General features: G+C 40.3%; 1 protein-coding gene and 1 pseudogene across 4 annotated transcripts in view; one reads left to right on the top strand and one right to left on the bottom strand.

Moving 5' to 3' along the window:
* The window catches only part of GRHL2 (grainyhead like transcription factor 2), a 160773-nt gene that overhangs the window by 103310 nt on the left and 31120 nt on the right, over positions 1–26343 (bottom strand). For all 4 annotated transcript variants that reach the window (XM_059394943.1, XM_059394940.1, XM_059394941.1 and 1 more), the window contains exons 2-3: positions 9328–9523; positions 3862–3929 (exon numbers count right to left, since the gene is read on the bottom strand). In XM_059394943.1, the coding sequence (XP_059250926.1) occupies positions 3862–3929; positions 9328–9495 (236 nt within the window). In that variant the 5' untranslated portion in view covers positions 9496–9523. The remainder of the gene's footprint in view (positions 1–3861; positions 3930–9327; positions 9524–26343) is intronic.
* Positions 16651–17266, top strand: LOC132013219 (large ribosomal subunit protein uL22-like; annotated as a pseudogene).

Here is a 26343-nt window from a genome sequence, read left to right as displayed (position 1 = left end):
TAACACTGCTGAACCTACAGAACTGGACAGGTATTTGGGGGTTCATTATACTGTTCTCTTTACTCCTGGATGTGTCTGAAAACTTCCTCTTTTTTTTTTTTTTAAGATTTTATTTATTTATTTGACAGAGAGATTGCAAGTAGGCAGAGAGAGAGGGAGAAGCAGGCTCCCTGCTGAGCAGAGAGCCCAATGTGGGGCTCGATCCCAGGACCTCGATATCATGACCTGAGCCGAAGGCAGAGGCTTAACCCACTGAGCCACCTAGGCGCCCTGTGTCTGAAAACTTTCCAAGGAAACAGCTTTTTGAAAAAGGTGGGAGTGAGACAATAATTTGAAGGGGGTCAATGGGAAGAATATTTTACACTGTTCTGTGGGTTAAACTCCTTCCAAGAAAAAAAGGCAATGAGAATTTATCATTAATATATTTTCACTAAACTGAAAAACAACATGAGCTCACCAATATCCTTAGCACTGAATTACTTTTGGGGCTTGAGGGAGTGGTATAACTGGGCTTATGTAAAACAAGATCTCTCAGATCTCAGACCTCCTGGCTGGTACAAAGAGAAAGGACAGGGTTTGGAAAATTAATTCTCACCGGACTGGGAGACAATACTTTCCATTTCTACTATAGGATTCTGGGAGAGAGAAGAAGCAAAGAGAAATTAGTCAATGGAAGAGTATGGTTAATAGCACCATGATTTTACTAGCAGAGTCCCTGTGGACAGTTAAATTTGGGGTCACCTCTCACTTATATATGGATTATTCTGAATGATATGGACAAAAAGAAATACATATTTTATGTGGAGCCCTGCCCCCAATGTCTGTTGTTTTGGGTTTTGTTGTCCCCCCCCCAACCCCCACCCCCACCTTTTACACTAGCATGATCTTTCTGGGGCTAACTAGCATCTCTCACAGAGACAGAAATATTTGACTAAAATTGGTTCTTCCCAAACTTAAGCTCTCCTAGCTCCTCTGAGCTTGCCTAAGTCTCAAGCAGGACTATGTATGTATTTCTAGCTTTGATTTCTCAGACAAAACCTCAAAGTGAATGAAGCTTGAGGAAAGAATGGTTTCACATGAATGAAGCCAACAGAAAAATACCTAAACTTCTTGGGAGTCTATCACAAATCTGTAGAAATCATTCTAGAAAGTAATCCTTTAAAGAATAAAACCACAAACCTACAATCATTCTGCTTTAAATAATAACCTGCTTTCATGGTCCTAGCAGTAGAGTGACTCTGTATATGAGACACAGCGAAAATTTGGAAATTATGTTTAATCTGAGTCCAGTTAGCTAGATGATGCCAAACCCAGACCACCCATTTATGTCAGCATTTCCTAAGTTCCATTGTTTAGAACACTGCACGGAATGTTAATAGGTGTTCCTCAAAGAAAGGAGTCTGTGATAAAATCAGTATTTTTTTTTAAATTGCCATAACAAAACGAGCCTGTGTGAGCCACAAACATCATGAACACAGTCAAGGCCCCCAGGCATTCCTTCACCTGTTTAATTTATAACCCAGAATTTCCCAAACTCATTTTACCCCAAACTCACTTGTGGAGGATTAACTATTAATACTTGTGGATAATGTCCTGTTGGATATAAGAGGGGCTGGTCTATATTGATTAGCTCCCAAAGCAAGTGTCCAGTTTCCACTCCTCTGGACTTTGCACAAGCACAGACTTACTGCCATTGCTAAAATACTCAAAGTTAACCAACTCCTATACAGTTGGAATCCATTTCAGGCCAAATCTTTTAATTCATGCAAAACACATAAACTCTAAACAAGAAACTCAAGTCAAAATATTTGGGGCATTTTTGTGAACAAACCTAAGTGAATACAGAGTTGTGTAAACCTAGTCCACTAATCTGTACCATGTGAAGAAGGAATATGAGATATAGCACCCTTCTGGAACGTGTGCACCCACCTCTGTGGAAGAGCAGCAGTTTTAGCGCTAAAAAACCTCAGAGAGACATCCAAAAAATGGATAATTAGAACAAGGTAAGAATTATTGGGAGCTACTGACTCATCTGCAATATTATTTTAGATTGAACCAAATATTGCAACATGAGAAAGAAATGCAACACTAAGAACGGTGCATTAAATATAATTTTTTTAAAAAAATCTCCATCACGCCATTGAGATTTTCAGTTATTTTTCCAAGCACCAACTTCTTTATACAGTCAGTTGTGATGATAGCTTGCTGGCACAAGACACCATCATTCATGAATACACAGCAGATCAAATGAGAGCCTTGCAAATTACACTCAACCAGAAGTCTACTCAGTCAAAATTAGTCTATACGTGGTGGTTGTGTCTACACCTCACTGCCAGTGTTTTTGAAGGTGTGCCACTGTAATCACAACAATAACCCTTAAAATATAATGGGGGGCTCTTTCATGTTGTCCTAAAAGAAACTTCAACAAAAAAATAATGGTCTCTTTTGTCCATTATGACACAGACAGAGCACATATCTTAAAATATGTTTCCCCCTGACCCTTCTATGATTACTAATATATGAGTTAGCAGACAGCACATGCTCAGCTTAATAAATGGTGGCTAAATGGAGGGCAAGTCACAGGACCTGAAGAGTGTCAGGCTCTTTCTCCCTGTCATCTCTGCTACCAACTAGGGCCTAGGGCCCCAAGACAGTGTGGAGCATTAGAAGATCCCTTTGCAACTGCAAATCAGAAGCAGACAGCCTGTATTTTTGCTGAGGGTGGATTTTGGAGGTGATGCACAGCCCAGGACTGGTGGTTGAGGGGTGGCTCCCACTGCTGGTCATCTAACAAGATCATGTCATAAGCAGTTCCTCTCAAGGCCAGGTAAGATGCTGATGTTCGTGATAGCAGGGGATTTTGTTTCTCTTGGCTTCATATTTCCATATGAAAAAAATCACTAATGGGAAAATACTATGGCTTCTCCTCATTCCTCTGCAGGAAAGAGAGAGATTTGATTGATGGGTTTGGGAGAAATAGCTCAGTAAAGTGGGTCAGTCCCTTCTGGTTCCCTTTTTAGGTCTGGATCATCCTGGCCATAGAGAGAAGACTCCAGTCACTGCTGCCATTTCACAGTGGCCTGTCCTTTCAGGGAGGCCTGGAGTCCTGCCTACGACTGGGTGAGTAGACATATCTAAATCAGGATGGACATGTCACAAACTGCAGATTCAAAAATCTCATTCTCTATGGGCTTGATCAGAAAGAAAACGGATTTTTTTTTCCTTTTTAATTTCTATCTGTCTGGGTCTTGTTTTTCAATTGGTTCTTAATTCAGGATTGCAGGAAAGGGGTGTCACATAAAGATCTCCTAACATCTCTCTTGCCCCTGCTCCCTCATGGCGTCCGCTGCTACTCATGTTTCTCTACCAGTGGCCTCCTGGGGTGAGAGACCGTCCAGCCTCCTTCCTCTCCTCATCAAAAGCAATCTCTCCATGGACACTCCCTCAAGGGCTTGATTACAATTATCCAGCCATGGGACTGATCAGAAAAGCTCACCCCTAAATAGGCTATCTTGCCAGCATTTCACCTCTAAGCAAGGATTTTCAGCCATCTTGAAAGATGGTCATCGAGAGCCCGCTAAAGACCCTTTGGATGCATAAGCAAATTATGCAATTTGCTCTCCCTGCTGCAAGACCCAGTTTTGGTCCAGACTCTATAAAAGACAGATAGAAGAAGCTAAACTTCTTGATCCCATCTCCTCTCAAGAACAAAAATTACAGTTTAGCATGGCTGTTTTCAAAAACTTCTTGATCCCATCTCCTCTCAAGAACAAAAATTACAGTTTAGCACGGCTGTTTTCAAAAACACAGAAAAGGAAGTTATTTGGGGGAGCCGGTATACTCCTTTACATAACGCCATACCTTTTATCCTGCTCTTCCTGGCCGTCACTTGCTTTGCTTACAGACAGCAGCCTCTTGTCTCGAGGAACCTAGAAATATCACCAACCATCAGTCAGACTTACACAGATGCAGCTGTGACTAAGCAGAAGCCCAGCAGAAGCAAAGCGCCTGAAATGGAACGTTCTCTGGGAAAAGGGGGCAGATTTACTGTAGGTAGCTGATGGTTAAAGATGAGCAGCATGAGTGGCAATGACAGTGGATCAGACACAAAGGGGTGATGATAAACGGAAGGCCATGATGATCATGGTTCTGCTGTGCACCTGCTGACATGGGCAGCTCTGCCTGGACCTGACTAGCCCAAAGCCCACCCCACCTTGGGAGTGAATGAGGGGAAACAAGCACCGTGAGTGGAGATTGAAACTGGATCCTGGAACAGACAGAAATCATCTTGGATTTACAACAAGCATCCTCTCAAAGAACAGGGACAGACCCTCCACTCTAATGAGGAACTTCCAGTGCTGACCCAGAGGGGAGCCACCTGGGTATGGGCCCGCAGTGTGCAACAGGAGAACAGCAGCCAAGACTAGCCTTTAACCACCACCCCTCTGTAGCTTATAGCCTTGCTTCCACAATTTTTCTTCAAAGGCACTTTCCTTATTGTCTTTGAGACCACAATAACAACACATTACTTGAAAGATGGGTGAGAAAGTGCTACTAGAGAGAAGAGGGGCGCCTACCAGCTTCATTTCTGACCACCATCCAATCGTCTTACAGCAGCACGGATCATTTCGCTTATCTCGGCCATAGTTTCAAACACATGAATAGTAGGTTTAGATTTATTTGTGTGGTTGGTTGGTTGGTTGGTTGGATGTTTTGTTTGTTATTTCTGTGTTTTTTTGCTACATCTCTCAATCTTCATGCTAGTCAAACTCCTTTGCAACCTTCATTATGTTGACATAAAAGAGCCTTAATGAGAAGCATCCCTCTTCTAGATTCTTCTAGAAATTCTTATGGTTTCCACTCACCCGGATATATATATGCAAGCCCAGTCAGCTGGATGAGGGAGGCAGCAAAGCAGCGTAGCTACCAGTCAACACCTAAACCTGAATGTCTGGGTTAGAATCTCAGCTCTACCACTAAATAAACTCTGCCTCATTTTTCCCATCTGTAAACCAAGCTTAATGGCAGTCCTATGGCTAACAGTGTTTTTACTAAAATTAAGTGAGTTAATTTTTTTCAAAGCACCTGAGTATCTGGTACTTTGTAAGTATTGGTTAAATAAAAATAAATCAATTGTAAGTCTTTTGTTCAAATGTCAATGTTGAGGGTCTACAATGTGCCAGGCATTGCTAAGTGCTAGATGGAAATGAGCCCAATGAAACATAGCTCCTACCATCAACTGAAGATGACAGAGAAACATAAACATTCACAGCATCATTATTCACAAGAGGCAAAAGCTAGAAACAACCCAAATGGCTGTCTACAGATAATGAATATGCCAAGTGTGGTATATACATACAACAGACTATTCGGCCTTAAAAATGAAGTTCTGGAAAAAAAAAAAAATTGAAGTTCTGATACATGCTCTAATATGAGTCTTGAAGACATTTAGGCTAACTCCCATGTGACTCAAATCCACCCACTTCCCTCCGGATGTTTGCCTCCGTTTCAGCCTCAGACATCTCCTGCCTGGGCTACTGCATCAGCGCCCCAACTGGTCTCCCTTCTCCTCCACTTAGTCCCAGCAAATCCATTCTGGATCCATTAAGAAGATCCAGAGTGACTTTAAAAATGCAAGTCTAATCCCATTATGCTCATACTTGAAATTCTTTAGTGCTTTCCATTTCTTGAAAACACAGTTCCAAAAAGCTCCCACCTCAACTTAGGTGAGATCACTGCAGTGCATATAGTCACACTGTATCTCAAACATCCAATACTCCTCCTCTCAGCAGAGCCACCGAAGTTTTCTCTGCCTTTGGATATCCATTCCACCTCTGTAACTATCACCATTGCTGGATGGTCATAGCTAATTAGTGAATATTTGTTGGATGGATGGATGGACGGACAGACGGATGGATATACAGACGGACAGACAGATATTTAGATGGCTTTATAAATGGACAAGCAAGCAAACCAACAAACTGGTTTCCAGCACTCCAAAGAACAAATGGGAAAAATTAGCCAAATAAGCATATTTTCATAGAACTAGAATCAAATAATGATGAGCCACCAGTTCCCTCAGGGAAAAATGGAGTAAGATAAAGGGAGTCAAACCACTTTTAAAATGCATTAAATAATGGAATCTGTCCTGTTTTCCTGTCATGCCTGAAATTCATCAAAAGCTCACACTTGACTTTGGCGCTGCTATTGATAAGTAGCTTGAACTAGAAAGAAAACTGAGCTTACACCTGACTCCCTAAATTTTGAGAATTCCCATTTAATATGCTTTGAATGGAGTTTTTTTTTTAAAGGCAATTTCTGGGGCGCCTGAGTGGCTCAGTGGGTTAAAGCCTCTGCCTTCGGCTCAGGACATGATCCCAGGGTCCTGGGATTGAGCCCCACATCAGGCTCTCTGCTCAGCGGGGAGCCTGCTTCCTCCTCTCTCTCTGCCTGCCTCTCTGTCTTCTTGTGATCTCTGAGTGTCAAATAAATAAATAAAATATTTAAAAAAATAAATAAAAATAAAAAGGCAATTTCTAATGGTGGACAGGTTATGAACTGAATTGTATTCCTGCAAAAGTATCCCTACAAATCCCTGTTCATGTGTTAAAGGCCTAACCCTCAATGGAGATAGGGCCTTTCAGGAGGTAATTATGATTAAATGAGGTCACAGCAGTGGGGCCCTAATCTAACAGGACTGAAATACAGAGAAATATACAGAGAAATACACAAAGAAATATACACCCACACATGTAGACACAGCCAGAACGCAGCAGGAGGAAGGAAGAGAGGCCTCACTGGAAAACCCTGCCAGGACCAGGATCTTGGGCCTCCCGCCTCCAGAACTGTCAGAAAATAAATTTCTGCTGTTTAAACCCCCCAGTCTATGGTATTCTGTTATGACAGCCCCACACACTAACACAGACGGCATAATGGAATGGAATTAGGAAATGTACAGGATTGTACTGTGACCTTGAGGAAATCCCACTTAGTGGCCTGAACTATAAAATATGAAACCTGATGGGCTTCACTGCAGTGATGCTCTGGTGATAGTTTTAAAATGTACATGAAAAGACTTTGAAATGTATGAAGTATTATACCAAGATATGTCTTTGCAGTTCTCAAGGACAGAGATCACCACTTCTTGAGTGCCTGCTGTGCGTCACACATCCTCTCTCTGATAAAGCCCCCTACTGTCCCGGGGGGTGATGTGGTCTAGCCACAGGAGTGTGGAAGAATGGTGTACTTAGCACTTCCAAAGAGGTATAAAAAAAATCTACAGAATTTAAGTGATAAGACAGCAGTAATTGTTACAATAATTTAACTTCCCCAAGCATACTCAAAAAATACAATCTCTTGTTTCATTAGTATTTTACTTCATACAGAAGGAAGGTCTATTCTCAAAGTAGATTTAACTTTGTTTTAACTTGATACCATCATAGGTATGTCGTGATGGTCAGAGATCTGACTAAGGCCTGAAAATGATCATTTTTTGCACACAGTTTTGGGAAACAAGACTAATTCTTTAATGTTGAAAATGTTTCAAGCAAAAATATAATAAATTTGTGTGAAATAAAAGAAGCCATGTAACTCTACTCATCCATGCAGTCTCAGGAAACATTTTATTTAAATATTTTATATCCTAAAGTAATAATTTAATCCTGAAAAATATTAATTCAACAGAAAGAGTTATAGACTTGGCAACAAACTGAGTTTTCTATAAATGCCCTATTCTGCATCTCAACACATTTACAGACAGAAATGTTTCAACTATCCTTGAAATATCAAAAACATCCAAGAGGAGAGGTAACTAGGTACCATATTTACTAACAATTATCCTCAGAATGTATGGGGAAATAAAATACCTTGCTTTCATAAATTACTAAGTATTTTGTCCTGCAGTATACTTCTCTTTTCATTAACACAAAAGAATTGCCATCTAATACAGATATCTGAAATGAGGTCCATTTCACAGTGATGGAATAAAATCTGTTTTTTAAAATTAGAATATATGTCTTCAAAATATATCTTGATATGTTTCCTCAATGTTTTACAAAACTATTAACTAATCTATTAGTTTATTATAGTTAGAAAAGTCACAGAAGGAAGTTGTCATGTCCCAAGTGATTACATCAGGGTCAGTAAGGGATCTTTGGACAGTATGAGAACTCTGGTTTAGGAGCGAGACAGGAAACAAGACTTGCAAACGTGAAGACTGCAGGAAGGACAGAGCAAGCAGGAAACAGGGAGGAAAACAGGAAGAAGAGACTAAAGCTTACTAAAAGGAGAACTGTTCCTCTTGGGTGATCTCATAATGGAGGAAGAGGGGGAGGTGGGGACTCAGTTCTTACGCTCAACTAAAGCGTTCACTGTGCCCAAGAGGAAAATAAACACAGCCATTCTCACCTTTGTGCCAATTCCCAGCATAAGCCAGTGGTGTTTAGAATCAAAGCTGGCAATAAAGCTCCTCATTCAGTAAATACGTGTTGATTTTTTTACACTTCACCAGTGCTACAGGAGCAGGTCATACCTTTCTAAGAGACAGACCAGTGTTTCCCGTTAGGTTTCCTGAAATACTCCTATTTTGAAGGTATTGTGTGGCAGGTATTTTTGTAAGGTAAGTGAACTATACTCATTTTGTTGTAAAGGTTTTTCAAAATAAACATTTAGTACCCATCAAAACAAATGGAAACAGGGTTATAACAAAATTAGGTTTTGGAGTTGCTGCAGAAGTCGACCACAAAACACTCACTGGAATATTCCTGATAAAACTAAAAAAAAAAAAAAAAAAAAAAAATCAATAAATCTAGAAACCCCGAATGTTCTTATAAAAGAAGAAATCTAAAAGCAACCTAAATGCCCCTAATTGAGAGAGGACTAAATTAAGGTATAGTCATGCAATGTAATTTAAAAAAAAATAATAATCTCTACGCCCAAATTGGGACTCAAACTCTCCACCCTGAAACCAAAGAGTCACTTGCTCTACCGACTGAGCCAGCCAGGTGCCCCTGTAATATTTTTATTCACCAATAATCATAAAGTGAAAAATGGCAGCAAGGATGTATTTGTAATACGGTGTGAAGCGGGAGATAATACGCGTGCACGTCAACAGAGGACACAGAAATAAAGGTCCTAAAATGAAAACTTCGTCGGGGCAGATGGTGAAGCTGAGCTCCAGGGATGGGAACGCAGGGAGGCAGCGAGAACAGGAGCAGGCTGAATTCCACAGCCAGCGCGGAAATACTCTGCTCTCTCCCCTCTTCCCACCCGCGAGGAGGGGCGTCTCTGGGGGCGGGCACAGGAGGGAGGCGGGGCTGCCGGATCTACCTTGTAGTAGTCGTAGAGCAGGCCCAGGGCGGCAGCACTGTCCTCGTCCCCATTAATGCTCATCATCGCCTTGGTGGCAGCCGTCAGGGGATTCTCCAAGTACGACTTCCAGGCTTCATCTTCACTGGTGTAGGCCCTTCGCGTATTGAACGGAGGTTCACTGGGCATGGGCACTAAGGCCACCAGTCGTTTATTACTTTGAAAGCAAGAGAAATGTGAGGTTCATTATCAGGGAAATGTTCCTTTTTCCGCCAAAAATACACACATTGCATGGTTCATCTGTACTCCCCTGGAATGAGAAAGGGCATGCTGCCACACTGTATTTATAAAGCCACTAGGTCTCTAGAAGTAAAAATGGTCTTTACGACATTGTTTAAGTACTATAAGTTGATCCCCTTCACAGTTGATTTTTTTTTCATATTGTCATTCTAGGAGCCAAATCATTTTTATCTGACTGTCCTTTATTAATATTACCTGCAGGAAGCAGGTTTCATTTAACTCTGAGTTGTAATTATAAGTAAATACGTGCAATACATTAAATGTAATCAATACTAAAAACTTTTATCAAATTTAATCCACATTTGAAATTACTTGCAAATTACAGACCAATCCAAGTCTCTTAATTTAAAAATGGCAGTAGAAGCTACTTTGTAAATAAGCCATATTGCTGATACACTGCCCAATAAGGATATTTAGCAACACCTAGACTCTGTCTGTGAATCCCATGTTGCCACAGGATCGTACTGTACTTAAATGACACAGAAGCTCCAGGTTATAAAATCCTCACGGAGAATGAGCAGAGCATCTGGAGAATTTTCAGTAGAGAAAGAAAGTGGCCGGAGTCATTTGTTAATCCTAACCAAGCCAAACTTGGGGAAAGGAGCAACTGACAAGGCAATTTCTTGCAGAGGATGGGACAGTGACTCAAATACCCAACACCTATGACAGTCCTCAGCAGTTCTCTGGGCTGGGGCCCCTGTTGTAAAGGAGCCTGGAGAGGCTTTGGAACTTGTCTCCTGGCCTTCTACTGTTTGTCCATTGAAACAGAACCAAAATGTAACGATGACGTATTGTATTTCAATAACAGCTCTAACTCATAATAACATGGGCAAGTGACAGGACAGGAGAAGGTTAACACCTGAACTAATGAATGGAAATTTAGCCACCACGGGTCCTCCACGTGACTCAGCTCTAAAAAAGGTACCTTTTTGCTGACTATGGTCCCTTCCAATGGGAGACGGTCTCAGCTCATTCTGTGATAGAGAATTGGGGTGCACTGTCTACGAAGGCTGCACTGGGGGCTCCTTCTGTGCTGGCATGGTGCTGTGCACTCGTATAAGGTCAGAAAAGGACACTTTTGTTGTTGGTAAGATCAGGGAATGAGGGTGGGAATTTCACATTTAGTGGAGTGGAATTCTGAGCTAGTCACCAGGCCCCTGATTTCAACTCTGCCGATGGTTTGGGGAAACAATTTGGGAGGAAAGAAACGATACTAACCCAATTGCAAATGAAGTGGATTTGAAGGGTTAATGATGTTTCTGGAAGTATAGGGGGAAAACCCTAGTGGAAGGGTTTACCAACCATGAGGCAGGGTGGTGCCATGGGCAAGCAGCGGGTACTGGAAGTGAGTCCTTGCTTACTATTTACAGACATGCAAACTGAGTTTCAGCTTTTTCACACCTGACATAAGGACAGCAATGCCCACCCTGTTTAGCTCACAGTGTGATTGTGAGAAACAAATACCATAATGGAGAAAACAGAGCTCTGCAAACCACACCATGCTATGCAAACAGTAAGTACCATGATCACTGCATGGTTCTTTGTTCTTGCGAAGTTTGTGGGTGCACTGATTTTGGGTAAAGTCAATTATAATTGAAAGGTGTTAAAGACAACCATTTCAGAGGGAAACTGAAGTTGTTCACTTAGCAATATTCCATAAGTATTCACTGCAAATTCGATAGATGCCAGGTATTATGCTTGTCATTGAGGACACGGTGGCACACAAGACAGACCCTGTCCCACTGTCCATACAGCTTGCAGCCCGGTGGAGAGAAGACACCACCATTACAAGAGCAACAGGTGTGAGAAAGGGAAATGGACAGTGTCATGAGGGTATAGGACAGAGGGAACAACCTATCCAGAGGATCAAAGAGGAGCCGAAGTTTCAACAAATATCTGAAGGTAGGAATGTGTTGTCGGTCCATGTTGAAATGGGCAGATGTGGGAAATATTTTTTAAAGGTAAGAACATTTTGGTAATTCAGAATAATGGAATTTTCTCCCAAAAGGAATTTCCATAGCTGACTCCAAAAGGAGCATATTTGTATTCATTTTAGAGTCAGCTATGGAAATTCATATATTCTAATCTAACAGTAAAACAGCATTTTCTTGTAAAAATTACTTATTTATACCTGATAGGGCTGGACTTGGGGACAGAAATGTGGGTGACATCCTGAGAGCCTATCAGTGGAAGAAATGAGGCCTCTGGGGAGAACCAAGAGAGGTGGTCAGCCCAGGTGTGGGAAGGCCACCACCACTCCATCCCTGTTGTTTAGCTGAGCACCCTGGGTGATTCCACCACTTAGAGGGGGTAGGCAGCAAATTCTGAAACCTTATCTGTGCCCTGAGGGTCCATCCATCACGCACACTTCCTACAGGAAGGAAGGAAGGAAGGGCTTCAAGTTATTTGCAGTGACCTCATGATCAAAAAAAAAATGTGGATCATATTCTCTTTAATGACTGAGAGAAGCACATATTGCCGGGTGAAGGAAGGTGTTAATTACAACACTGGTTAATTTCCAAAAGTTTAGAAGGAAGTGCCAATCTGAAGGAGAAGCGCCAACTCATGGTTTACACTAAGTGGTATCCTGATTCACTGGAGAGATTTCAAGTCTTCCTTCTTTAAAGACCCTACTCCCCACCCCCACCCTTCACTGAGTCTTCTGGATTGCTGATTTCATTGGTTCCTAGCACACATGTTCAGTCATAAATTTAGATTCATCAGCCTTTCCCCTATGATGAAATTGTTGATGAATCCTTACATGATTAGTGGAAAGAAATATTCTGGGAAAGCACAACTTTACTAGTTGTTTCTTTGCACATTTTTGGTGACCAAAGGAGCCTTTTATGCTCTTTCCTTTAACTGCATAATGACTTTGATTTTCTTCTCTTCTCTTTTCTTTTTTTCTTTTTTTGTTGTTGTTTGTTTGTTTGTTTTCTTTTTTTTGTTTTGTTTTTGTTTTTGGTGTAGGTTTTTTGTTGTTTTTAAGTTTTTTTGCTTCATAGATTATAATCTCTCTAGTACAGAGCTGAATAAAGCTTGGTTTAATAAAAATAGAATAAACTTGGTTTAATAAAAACAGAATAAACTCTGGTACACTAAGCAAATATGCAAATCTACAAAGAAAGTAAAGTTTCCTAGAGCAGATTTCCTAGAACAGTTTGGAACATATTCTGAAGCTAAGTTTCATCATCGTTTCTTTTGGAATGGTAGCTCTGCTTCAGCTCTGGTCAACCTTTTAAATATTCTTTTTGTAGCTTTAGGTATGGCATGTTCTGGGTAGCCTTAAACACAGAGCTGTAAACAGCAGCTATAAACTTGATCCCTGGTCCTTCTTTGGAGAAAAGTTTAGATTAACACCTGAGAGCATTCACAGCAAGGGTAAAGGCCATGTTAGGCCACACATATAACTTCTTTTTTTTTTTTTTAAAGATTTTATTTATTTACTTGGCAGAGAGAGATCACAAGTGCACAGAGGCAGGCAGAGAGAGAGGGAGAAGCAGGCTCCCCGCTGAGCAGAGATCCAGATGCGGGGCTCGATCCCAGGTCCCTGAGATCATGACCTGAGCTGAAGGCAGAGGCTTAACCCACTGAGCCACCCTGGCACCCTCCCACGCAAATAATTTCTCGTTCTCATTTATTTTTTTCTTTAATCCACTACTTCACTTCCGTGGATGTTGGGAGAACAGTTGAGAGATGACTCATCAGCGGAAGCAGGGAAAGAGGTGGGGTAGTCATGCGACTGAGAGTCAGGAACAGCTCCAGATCACTTCGCCAGAGGCAACCTACCATCCCCCATAAGCATTAACAAGAGTCTGAGGCAGGAATGCTTTGCTAGGGAGAAGTGTAGAAACAGCAGTGTACGACGTCTTTACCTTCTAAAAATATGTGTAGTAATAATCAATAAATCCAGACATAAATCTATTGCATCAGGGACCACAAAACAAAAATGAGGTCATGACACAGTCACACAAATTACCACTTTCAATCCATTTCTCATCATCCATTTCTTTTGTAACTCCTACGAGGTTGCTGGGTTTTGTACTTCGTTTTATTTTGTTTTTGTTTGGCGGGGGGCGGGGTGTCAATCCAGGGGAAGGGTGGTTTTAGAGTTGAATAAATCTCAGTTTTAATTTCAGTTTTGTCAATTACGGAATTTAGATGAGTTACTTTCCTTCTCTGAGCTTCCATTTCTTCATCTGTAATATGTTACCAACCTTTCAGAGCTGTTCTGAAGGAACAACTCACATATTTAGAGATGAAGTGCCTGGCACATTACAGATAAATAGTTCAATTAATAATAGTTAAAAGTATTATTTCTCTTTAGAAATGATTCTATTATTTTTCTGCTCAAAATCCAATAGACTGTTTTCAGTTTTTAATCTTGAATTTTCTTGGATATTTCTTACTTCTCTAGAATCTTGCCTTGTCTGGCTTCCGAGACTGTATGAAGATGGTTCTCCTCTGCAGCTTTCTAGCTTTTAATTCCACTTCAACTTTTAATTCCACTTCAACTCTCCTCTTATTCCTCTAACTCTGACAGTCCTGGGGCCTTTGCTCTTTTATCTCCATTATTGATTCTTCTGACTTTCATTGATCCTCTACCCTGGTAACTGACAGATGTATGTTACCAGAGAACCAGTTTTGCACTTTCTGCGGAGATGCTCTGTTGTGAACTTCAACTCAACATACCCAAACTGAGCTCATCATCATTTCTCAGTTGGGTGCCTGCCCCTCACCATCATCTGTCCCTGGTCATCAAGAATCAAACCTTATGTACTGGTTTACAATACAGACTCTGGAGCCATTTAGCCGAGGCATAAATCCTGGAGGCACTACTTACTAGCTGTTTAACCGTGGATAAGTTAGTTCATCTTGCTGTACGTCAGTTTCCTCACCTGTAAAGTTGGGATAGACCCCCAACTGAATTAGAATAATAGGATCGACTCCCTAGTATTTTTGTCAGAGTTAAAGACAGATACAGTGTGAAAGCTGCATGCATGTTACCCATTGTTACTGCTCTTTGTCCCTTCTACAGAATCCGTTACCGTATCCAGCCTCACAGTTCTCGTCTTCTCTCTTCGCGCCTCTAGCTAGTCTCCCTGTCCTTGAACGTTCCCCTCTTGGATCCACACTGCGGCCCTGCAGAATCATCTTCCTGGAACCCCTAAGTATGAGTCAGAGTTTCAAGTACAATACAGGGAATGGGCAGAGCTACATTTTTCATAAAATCAATTTATAGCATATTTGTAAAGTTGGTTGTGAGCTACAAAGTGCTGCACCAATAAAAGTTGCCTTCATTTTAGGAAGCATAACTATAAATTTAACAAGCACTGATCATATCTAAACTATCTTTCTAGGGGCGCCTGGGTGGCTCAGTCATTAAGCCTCCGCCTTTGGCTCGGGTTGTGATCCCAGGGTCCTGGGATCGAGCCCAATGTCAGGTTCCCTGCTCCATGGGAAGCCCGCTTCTCCCTCTTCTACTCCCCCTGCTTGTGTTCCTGCTCTTGCTCTCTCTCGCTGTGTCAAATAAACAAATAAAATCTTAAAAAAAAAACAAAACACTATCTTTCTCTCACCTCCTAATTCTCACCTTCGAATTAAACAAATTAGGATTCATTCTTCTACTCCTGTGAACCACATCACTAGGAAACCAAGCAGATTTACATGCAGACCATAGGGAAAACAGGGGGAAGGCTAAAATCCATTCAGTAAAGTTCCAATACTCATGGGTCGCTCTCCTACCTGTTGTCCATCATTCTCAACACTGATCAGAGTTGGGGGCAAAAAAAGACTATTCCACCCACGACAAACCACTTCCCTCTTTCTCAGAAGTGCAGCTTCTTTAGAGTTCTCAGGATTTCATTTTCTATCCTCTACTTCAATCTCCCATCCTTGTTTCTTTCTTGTTCTCTCTCTCTCTCTCACACAGACACACACAGCCTTTGAGATAATACAAATTCTATTCTCCACACAGAATATTTTATCTTCTACTCTGAGTGTTCAGCACTTGGGGTTTAGTCTTCATCTACTCCAATATTTTGTAGCTGATCTATTGTAGCTGGTTACTGGCATATAATCACTTCTGCTTCCCAGGGGATAGAAGGGGAATAGAAGCAATATTCTTAAAAGTCAAGTTTCAAGAAGTGACAATTAGTCTTTCTTTTTGAATCTTGGCATTTTCTCCATTAACAAAATAATACTTGCAAATGGAAACTAAAGAACCAATCATCCTAGCCAGGGTTAATGTCATGATTTAAATGCCAACAGTGTTAGTCATTTCACTGCTGTCTACTTTCAGTAATAACCCTCCTTTTGGTGCTTGCTAGAGGAAATCACAAGACATAGCAGACAGTTTCCATGTTAGAACAAGAGCTGAAATTTATTAGGACGTATCTACATTGAGCACTTGTTCTTAATGACTCTAACCTTAGCCCTTGACCCAATCCATATAGAATTTGAGGAAAATGAAATGAATCCACAAACCTGGGGTGATAACTGATCATCTTCATGTTCATGATGGTTATGTTTTAAAAAGAAAAGATTGAATTAACTCAGTGAACATAGAGTATGATGCCCTCCACCACATAAAATGCATAGCTTTTAAAAATAATAAACTGTAAAACAAAACCTACATTTATTGAAATTAAGATGGCTTCGTTTTAGATATTCTCATTACAAAATATGCTGATTTACTGGTTGACACATAATACCTCTCCCTCCCTCCTCCCCCCCCCCCCCCCCCCCCCCCCCCCCACCTCTCTCCCTCTCTCACTGGTGCCCCAGCTTTGCTAGTGCCTTTAGTCTACCTATTAAGTAATCCAGAACTGAGATGGAGAGGATTAGGAAAATAATTAAGAAGCAGAAGAGGCACAGCACAGAGCACCAGAAACAACTGTAGGGAGGAAGAGATCTCAGTGGGAAGGGGAAGGAAAAGGACAAGAAAGAATTACAAAATGAAAGGAACTGGCAGAGAACTCAATCTATGATACAACTAAAACTGGCTAATCTGTGTGTGTGTAAATCAAAATTCAAAATGTTAACAGTACTCTTCCTCTCAGCGGCCTGGGGTGACCTCTGAAAATGGTTCGCTATTCGCTTGACCCGGAAAACCCTACGAAATCATGCAAGTCAAGAGGTTCAAATCTCTGTGTTCACTGTAAGGACACACGTGAAACTGCCCAGGCCATCAAGGGTATGCATATCTGAAAAGCCACCAAGTATTTGAAAGACGTCACTTGGCAGAAGCAGTGTGTGCCATTCCGTCGCTACAATGGTGGAGTTGGTAGGTGTGCCCAGGCCAAACAGTGGGGCTGGACACAAGGTCGGTGGCCCAAGAAGAGTGCTGAATTTTTACTGCACATGCTTAAAAACGCAGAGAGTAATGCTGAACTTAAGGGTTTAAATGCCCATTCTCTGGTCATTGAGCACATTCAGGTGAACAAAGTCCCCAAGATGCGGCGTAGGACTTACAGGGCTCATGGTCGCATTAACCCATACATGAGCTCTCCCTGCCACATTGAGATGATCCTTACTGAAAAAGAGCAGATTGTTCCTAAACCAGAAGAGGAGGTTGCACAGAAGAAAAAGATATCCCAGAAGAAACTAAAGAAACAAAAACTTATGGCCTGGGAGTAAATTTGCACAGAATAAATGCAAATAAAAAATTTTTAAAAAATGTTAACAGTAATCGAAGCTGAGTTTTTATTTGCCTCTTTCTACTTTCACACTTTTCAATAGTGTTCCGTGATAAGTCACACATACTTAGAAAGCACCTCCCATATGCCAGATACGAGTTTTCTAAGCCCCCAACATGGGTTAACCATTTTTTCCTTACAAAAGCCTTAAAGTCAGGCATGGTAATGATGCCATTTGCACAAATGAACACACTGAGCAGGAGGTGCTAAGTCATCTGCTCAGGGTCATACAGCAGTCAGCTTACACCAGACCTGCATCCCAGAGTGTGAGCTCTTAAGCATCCTTCCTTTCTGCCAATTCTTGACTATGCTCTAATTTCACAATCAGAAAAAAAAAGTCACAGGGCGCCTGGGTGGCGCCCTGGGTGGCAGAAGTCATTAAACTTCCACCTTCAGCTCAGGTCATGGTCCCAGGGTCCGGGATGGAGCCCTTGAGTTGGGCTCTCTGCTAAGCAGGAAGCCTGCTTCTCTCTCTCCCATTCCTCCTGCTTCTGTTCCCTCTCTCGCTGTGTCTCTCTCATAAATAAATAAAATCTTTAAAAAACAGAAAAAGAAAAAGTCACTTGAAAAGAGGGAGCTGGAAAACAAACTGGATATAAGAGTCCAATATGACAATGGATTTCGTACATGGAAGTAAATGAGAGGATGTTTGAACTCAGAGTATTAGAAACTCTGCAAAGGGGAAGTTTATAAGGTCCTTGAAAAAAAAGACAATATATGTTTAAATTATATGTAGAATTCCAAGGTACTAAAACATTCTGCGGGCTGTGTATCATATCAACCAACACAAATAAATTAGTGGGGAGGGAAGAAGGGCAGCAATTCCTCCTTATTCATCTTCAGCTTGACATAGCTAGAGGCCGTCTGTTTTTTAATGTCCTGTGAGAAACGTTAAATAATCGAGATGACGGAAATATAAATTAGATAATTACATTAGACACACTATATTGAGACAGCAACCCCAAATACTGTTTTTAAAGGAAAAATCATTTTTAAACCAAATTAATTTTATAAGTTAAAAAGAGAATCAATTCTTTGGAAGAACTTACCATGCTCAAATCTCTAGCAGAAAAAACAAAATACAAAAGCCTCTTTAAAGGCTGCAGGACAAACTTCTATCTCAAATCATTCCATGCGTGTACTTCTATCTCAAAGATCTCCCTGAAGTGAGAGAAGTAATCACGTATATAGCCAACATGGAAACAGAAATTTTAGTGCAGTTCTAGAAGATAGAAAGCAAAAGAGATTGGAATAGAGGAGAAGCCCATATCAAGAAGGCTGTACCCAAAATCTGGTGCAAAAGGGGTTAATATGAAGTGAGAACTGGTTTTCCCACTGTACCCAGAAAACTGTAATACAGAGTCTTCGGCATCCATGACCAAGGCAGTCCCTACACAGTGTACCCAGAGGAACTAGATGCAGCGTTCACTTTTTTTTTTGAGAGAGAGCACGTGCTCAAGCATGGACATGCAAAACAGGCAGGAGAGGGGGTAGAAAAGGAAAGGGAGAGAGAGAACTTTAAGGAGGCTCCATGCCCACTGTGGAGGCCAACAAAGGGCTCCAACTCACAGCCCTGAGGTCATGACCTGAGCTGCAATCAAGAGTTGGATTCTTTTTTTTTTTTTTTAAAGATTTTATTTATTTATTTGACAGAGAGAAATCAAGAGTTGGATTCTTAACCGACTGAGCTGCCCAAGTACCCCAGCATTTCCTTCTTAAATATAGAAGGAGTCAGGCTTTGAGGGACCCTAGGACCAGAGAGAAAGAAATAACTTGGTTAAATGCCTAGAGTAACTTCAAACTACCAACTGCGAACAAAGAAAAAAAGAAATTCAGCTTAAAAAAAAAAAAATCCTCTAATGTGTTCAATCCCCATCCTACTCCCTTGGACTTCACTTGTGCATGTCCAAAGGAATCTTCCAGGTGCCCTCAGCACCTGTGGCCACTCCTGCCACTAAAGAAAACAGTCCAGCCCGGGAAGAGTGCACTCCACTCAGCTAACAAACCTTACCAGCTATGACAGATGAGGAGTCAAACTCTTCACTTATTTTGTTTTAAGATTTTATTTATTTATTTGACAGAGAGAGATCACAAGTAGGCAGAGAGGCAGGCAGAGAGAGAGAGGGAAGCAGGCTCCCCGCTGAGCAGAGAGCCCGATGTGGGGCTCGATCCCAGGACCCTGAGATCATGACCTGAGCCGAAGGCAGAGGCTTTAACCCACTGAGCCACCCAGGCACCCCCAAACTCTTCATTTTTAATAGAACTAAAAATGACCAGATATTTAAGGAAACCTGACATGGGTAAAAGAGAACCTTAAAATGAATAAAACAGCTTATTGATGAGGAAAATAATTAATGCTGGATACAAAAAATAATGTTTTTAAAAAAAGGTTATTTAACATCTACAAAGCAAACGTGGGTTACTATGAAAATAAAATAACCACAAAACAAGATACAGAATTTCAGAAATCAAAAAAAATTGTATAAGATTAATATTCTTTTTTTTTTTTTTTTTAAAGATTTTATTTATTTATTTGACAGAGAGAGATCACAAGTAGGCAGAGAAGTAGGTAGAGAGAGAGAGGAGGAAGCAGGCTCCCTGCCGAGCAGAGAGCCCGATGCGGGACTCGATCCCAGGACCCTGAGATCATGACCTGAGCCGAAGGCAGTGGCCCAACCCACTGAGCCACCCAGGCGCCCTAAGATTAAATTCAAAAGAGCAAAAAAATTAATAACCTGAGAGATCAAAGCGAGGAATTTTGCCCATTTTTAAAGAAAAAAAGGAAGCTATGAGACATAGTTAAAAGGCATACGGAAGGTATAATGTTCAATTAACAAGAGTGACAGAAGAAAGCAATGAAGATGATGAAAAGGAAAAATAAATAATCAGAGAAATAATAGAAGAAAATGTTCTCCAGCTGAAGAAAAACTTGAGTCTTAAGAATGAAAGGCTCCAAAGTGCTGGAAAGGATGATAAAAAGACATACATCTATCCTATATCCTCCAAAACCTCTTTATTAAAGATTAAATGGAAAATGCTACAAATGGAAAAAGAACTAAGTAACTTTCAAAAAAAACAACAGTCAACCGGTCAACTTTTTGTCTGCATTACTATATTCTGTAAGACTAGAGAAGAGACAGGAATCTGAACGTGGAACTATGAACACAGCAAAAGACCAATTCTGTGTGACGTCGGCAAAATAAAGACATGTTTGGTCATGAGAGGATCCAAAACCTATTCTGCTCAGACATCCCTTTTGAAGAAACTTACTTCTCCTCAATTTAAATTTTAAAAAGGCATTCATGGGCAGAAAAGAAAAGTGACAGAGCAATGAGAAAATTTAAAAAAATAATAATAATAATAAAATGTTAAATTCATTGTAAATAATTTCAGATCACAGAAATGAAATTTATGCCACTAAGAAAGGATTGTTAAGAATAATACCAAATGATGTATGGAAGTGATGAATCATATCATACACTTGAAACTAATTATTACACTGTATGTTAACCAACTGGAATTTAAATTAAAACTTTTTTTTTTAAGTTTATCTGAGAAAAAAACATTTTTGTGATGAGAAAACTCTCATTTTAATTCATCACTTTGGATTATTAGAAGTAGTATTCATTTTGCTCACCAAGAAAAAAAAAAGTTAAACCAAATTCAAATATAATATCTGAGCCTAAGAGAGTGGCTATTTTAAAAGTATACTGAAAATCATACTTTAGGCAAGCCTGGGTGTCTCAGTTGGTTAAGCAGGGGCCTTCGGCTCAGGTCATGATCTCAGGGTCCTGGTATCGAAGCCCACACTGGGCTCCCTGCTTCTCCCTCTCCCTCTGCCTCCCCATGCTTGTGTACACTCTCTCTTTCTTTCAAATAAATAAAATCTTCAAATAAAAAGACAAAGAAAATTTTGCTTTGTATGGAAGAAGAGTAATGGATAATGAATGATGAATTCTTGATATTGATAGAAAATATAACTTTAAATATGTTTATTAAAAACTTCCGTAACTGCAATTACCAGGATAAACACAGGATGTAGAAATTTTAGAACAGCAGTTTGCATAATAGGGTCTGCAGACCCCTGGGGTCTCTTAGATAATTCAGGGGTCCAAGAGATCAAAATCATTTTCATAATAATACAACATTACTTGTCTTATTCACTCTGTTGACATTTGCACTGATGGTACAAAGCTAAATGTGGGTGAAAGTTTTTACTCCTGGCATCAATCAAGGCAGTGACATAAAGCTGTCCTTGAGTCACTGTGTTCTCACCAACAACACATATAATAAAAACAAACTGAGCAAATAAACAAACAAAAAGTACTACTTGGGAATGTCCTTGACGAAGCAGTATAAAATACTAATTTTATTAATTTCAAACTCTGGATACACATCTTCCTAATATTCTGTGTCAAAGTGGGCAGTACCGACAAGGCACTTCTGCCTACTGAAGAACAATGACTGCCTCGAGGTAAAACATTTGTGCAATTGTTTGAGTAGAAGCTGAACTAGCTACTTTTTTTCCAACCACTTAATTTTCACATTAAAGGCAGACTAACAGACTAGGCTTTCAGACTTGTGTGTTTGGCTGACATTTTCTCAAAAAGAAACCAGGTGTGACTCTGTCACTTCAAGGAAAACAACCGGCAGTATTTGTTGCCAATGGCAAAATTTGAGCTTCAAACCAAAATTATAATTTTTGAAAACCTGCCTCCACCCCTATTGATCTCTTCCTAATAGTTAAGGATTTCCAAAGAGATCAATGGCGATATTAATAGATGTGATTTTTTCTGTTAATGTATCATCAAACATGTTAACATTTGCAAGTTCTGAATAACTAAGTCAACCACTATTTCCAAATGCCAATGCTTGACACGACGAAATCATACACAGGTAAAATATCTATTCAAAGTGCAAGGCAGATCCAGGAATTTTAATGTAACAGAGAGTACAGAAAGTTCACTGCATGATTTTGGTTTCCACACTGCAACGAACCTTTAAGAAACTATCACTTGTCTAATTTTGAGGCCATATCAAAGAATATCTACAATTATCTGAAAAGGCTATAAAAATGTTTTTTCTTTTTCCAACTATCAGTGTGAAGTAGGACTTCCTTCATACACTTCAACCGAAACAACATTTTGCAACAAACTGAATGAAGCAGATGAGAATCCAGCCTTCATCTATTAAGCCAAGAATTAAAGAGAACTACACAGTGTAAAACAGGACCACTCTTCTCACTAAATTCTTTTGTTTCAGAAAATTTAATTTTTCACTTTATGTTAGTATGTAGTAGGTTTATAATTATTATTTTAATTAAGGTATAAATATATTTTTTAAATTGCTCATCTTTAATTTCTAATATGGCAAATCTTAGTATCTATTTATCTATCTAAAATCCACACTAACACAAGCTTTTCAGGGACTTCAATAATTTAAGAGTGTAAAGGGATTCTGAGAATTAAATGTTTAAGAACCACTACTCTAGAAAATCACTAGAGAAAAATAACAGAAAAAGAAATATCCTTCAACGAAAAAAAAGAATAAAAATGATGATATAATACAGGAAAAATAAGAGCTTACATATCAGCAAATTGCAACAGTGAAAATGAATTAACTCTGCCTTTAATAGATAGATACTTTTAAACTGAATATTAATACTACGAAAGAAACCATATTTTTTTTAAGCTTTCATGATACGTAAGAAAATTGACACTGTATCAGGCCATTAAACAAGATCACCTATTTAAAAGGATTCTTATAATACAAACTAAATTCTCTGTCCACACATAATTAAATTGTAAATTAACAAAAAAAGGTGGATTTTAAACACTCCGTAAACAGAAATTTCAAAACACTCTTCCAAATAGTCACAGGTCACAAAATAGTTCTTAAGAGAAATTCTTAAAAATCAAAATTAAATTATAAAATACACCTTACACATTGTGGGATATACATAAATTAGCACGTAAAGATAAAACGCATTTTATATCTTTGAACGCTTTTATCAGAAATTAATGAAAGCTAAAAGCCAAAGAGTTAAGTATACACAATATTAGAAAAAAAGTAATAGGGCACATGTGTGGCTCAGTCAGCTAAACGGCTGCCTTCAGCTATGTCATGATCTCAAGGTTCAGGGATCGAGTCCCACATCAGGCTCTCTGCTCATCAGGGAGTCTGCTTCTCCCTCTGCCTCTGTCCTTCCCCTTCCGCTGTTCACATTCTCTCTCTCCCAAAAAAATAAAATAAAATCTTTAAAAAAAAAAAAATAGAACTACTCCAAAGAAAGAAAAAAGGATTTACTAAAGATAAAACAAATTAATGAAGATATGATAATAGACAATTTTAATCAAAAGTCAGTTCTTTGGGGCGCCGGGTGGCTCAGTCCGTTAAGTGTCTGCCTTCAGCTCAGGTCATAATTCCACGGTCCTGGGATCGAGCCCCGCTTTGGGCTCCCTGCTTGGTGGACAGCCTGCTTCTGCCTCTCCCTCTGCCTGCTGCTCTGCCTACAGGTGCTCTCTCTCTATCAAATAAATAAATAAAATCCTTTTTTAAAAAAAGTTCTTTGAAATGACAAAGAAAACTAAAAACTGGCAAGAATAATCAAATGTTAGGGAGGAAAAGAAGACATAATTTCAGATGCAGTTCATGTAAGAATTTCTGAATTCTTTAATGCTAATATGTTTGAAAACTTAGAGAAAATAGAAACAGTTCTAGAAAAATATAGTAAAAACTGATTGAATTATTTGGAAAGAGAACAACAGTAACTTTACAGTGGAGAAATCTGTCAGCTACTATTTAAGCAAATGATGAAGGATGACATCACCAGTGATGTCACGATGTGAGGAGGACACTCCACGTCAGTGGTAGTCTTCCCTAAAATCCGTAACTCCAGGCTAATCCTGGGGAAAACCTCAGACACATGCAAATGGAGGGACATTCTGCTGAGTACTTGACTACTGATGACTATTGTATCAACAGTGCTTAGGGGCACCAGGGTGGCTCAGTCTGTTAAGCGTCTGTCTTTGGCTCAGGTTATGATCCCAGAGTTCTGGTATGGAATCCTGCATCGGCATCCCTGCTCAATCCTCCCCCTGCCCCTGCCTCTTGCTCGTGTGGGAGTATGCTCTCTCTCTCAAATAAATAAAATCTTTAAAAAAAAAAAAGTGTTTCACAAATAAGCATGTGAGTCAATAAGTAAATAAATAAGGTTAAGAATTAGAAAAATAAAAACAACACTTTCAGATGAAACTGTGAGTGATGTCTCTATTTAGTAGATTTTATCTAATATTGTTTATGCAACTGAATATTAAATGGAAGAAAAGACCATCTAGCTGATAGAGCAGTACTGGACTGACAGAATTAGCTTGAGAGAACTAGTAAGTTGGGCCTTTTCCTCTTTGTGGCATCCAGATTTCTTGATTTCCTCTTCTCCACTTCACACATAAAAGCGGGTCACAGAAACGTTTATCTGACTCATCACTCCAAAGCATGAGCCTGCTACTGTGCACCTTTCCCTCCTCACCCAAACGGAAAAGCTCCCTGATTCCTTTCAGAATAGATTTCCGCCCTGTGAACTATCCCAGTTTCTAACCAAAAGGTCTACTTAGAAGAGAAATGACATTTTTAAAAGCATCTCATATTTTAAGCAATTTGTTCTAAAACCACTCAGAACTAGATATAATCTACGCATCTATGTATTTGTAAGGACTGCCGAAGGCCTGAGGGCCTGAGGTAAAACTTGTTTCCACATTTATGAAGAGAGTCGCAGCATGTAAGTGCTGAAAGAGATCGTCATCATTACCCACTCCAAACTTCTCGTTTTACAAATGGGGAAACTGAGGTCCAGAAAGATCCTAGCCCTTCCCTAGGACTGCACAGGTGTCTCTACTAACATCAAAATGATTAGAGGACAAGTTACAGGAAAACATATACACTACTGGTTAATTTGTAGTGCTTTCTGGACAGATAAACACTCTTCTATTTGAGGAGAAAGTGAAAATTATATCCATCTTGGGCAAAAAAGTTCCCTCCTCCACCCATACCCCTGACCTTAATTTCTCCCTCAATTCACTGAACAGACCTTTATTGAGCTCCTTTTGTGTAACAGGCGCTGACCCAGGAACAGGGGACACAGCACCAACCAAGTAAGAAAATATCAGCTATTTCTTCCTTCCTTCTGTCTTTCCTGACTTCTAACCAGTAATCTTGTCACCAGAGCTTCCACTAGAAGCCAACAAAAATCTAATCCTGGTACTCACAGTTAAGGTCCTTTTTCCGCAATTAGGCTCCAGTCCTTAGTTAGATACAGGAAAACAGGTATAAGATGCAACAGAAAATTGGACTGTGGAAGGTATGTGTTTCCTACACAGAGGTGCTTCTATTTACAAACCCTGCAAGGAAGACCACATTGACTGACAGGCTTAGCTGAGTGCCAACTACGGGCTGGTACTGCTCTGACTACTGGGACCCGGTGATGAACCCCAGACGCAGTCTTCGCCCTGGGGAAGCTTTTGCAGATGAACACATCACTGCAGGTGTGACAAAGTTGAATGACGCAAAAGCAGAGGGTGCCGTGAGAGAATCTGTCATGTGGGTCCTGTGGTGGCCACAAACACTTCACAGTCCTCCACCCAGAGAAAGCACAAGGACCAAGGAGCCCACCGCCAGCTCCGAAATCTACCATGACATTCGTGTGGGGGCCATGCTTTCTCATGGGCTGCTCCTAGCCAATCCTTGCAAAGGGCAGGACTTCCAGAACAGGCCCGGTCCTGGAAGGCAAGGGATTCCTCTTATGGTGGACTTTGGCGAGAAGACTTCCTGGCCGCGCCCGAACTTCCTTAGAATGCAGGGGAGTCTTGTAGGCTTCCACTCCACATTCCTTCCCTCTCTCCTTTGCTGGGGGCCGTATTTGCTTGGGGGCATCTGACAGCCCTCCCCATCTCTGCCAGCTCCCTCCCCGTGTGTTCTCACAGGTGGTTGCCCTAAAGAAATCCTTGCATGTTTAATCCCATCTCAGAAAGTGCAGACTAACACA

The sequence above is a fragment of the Mustela nigripes genome, chromosome 3 (genome assembly GCF_022355385.1).
Source record: "Mustela nigripes isolate SB6536 chromosome 3, MUSNIG.SB6536, whole genome shotgun sequence".
Lineage (NCBI taxonomy): Eukaryota > Metazoa > Chordata > Mammalia > Carnivora > Mustelidae > Mustela > Mustela nigripes.
This window is presented reverse-complemented; position numbering and strand designations above follow the sequence as displayed.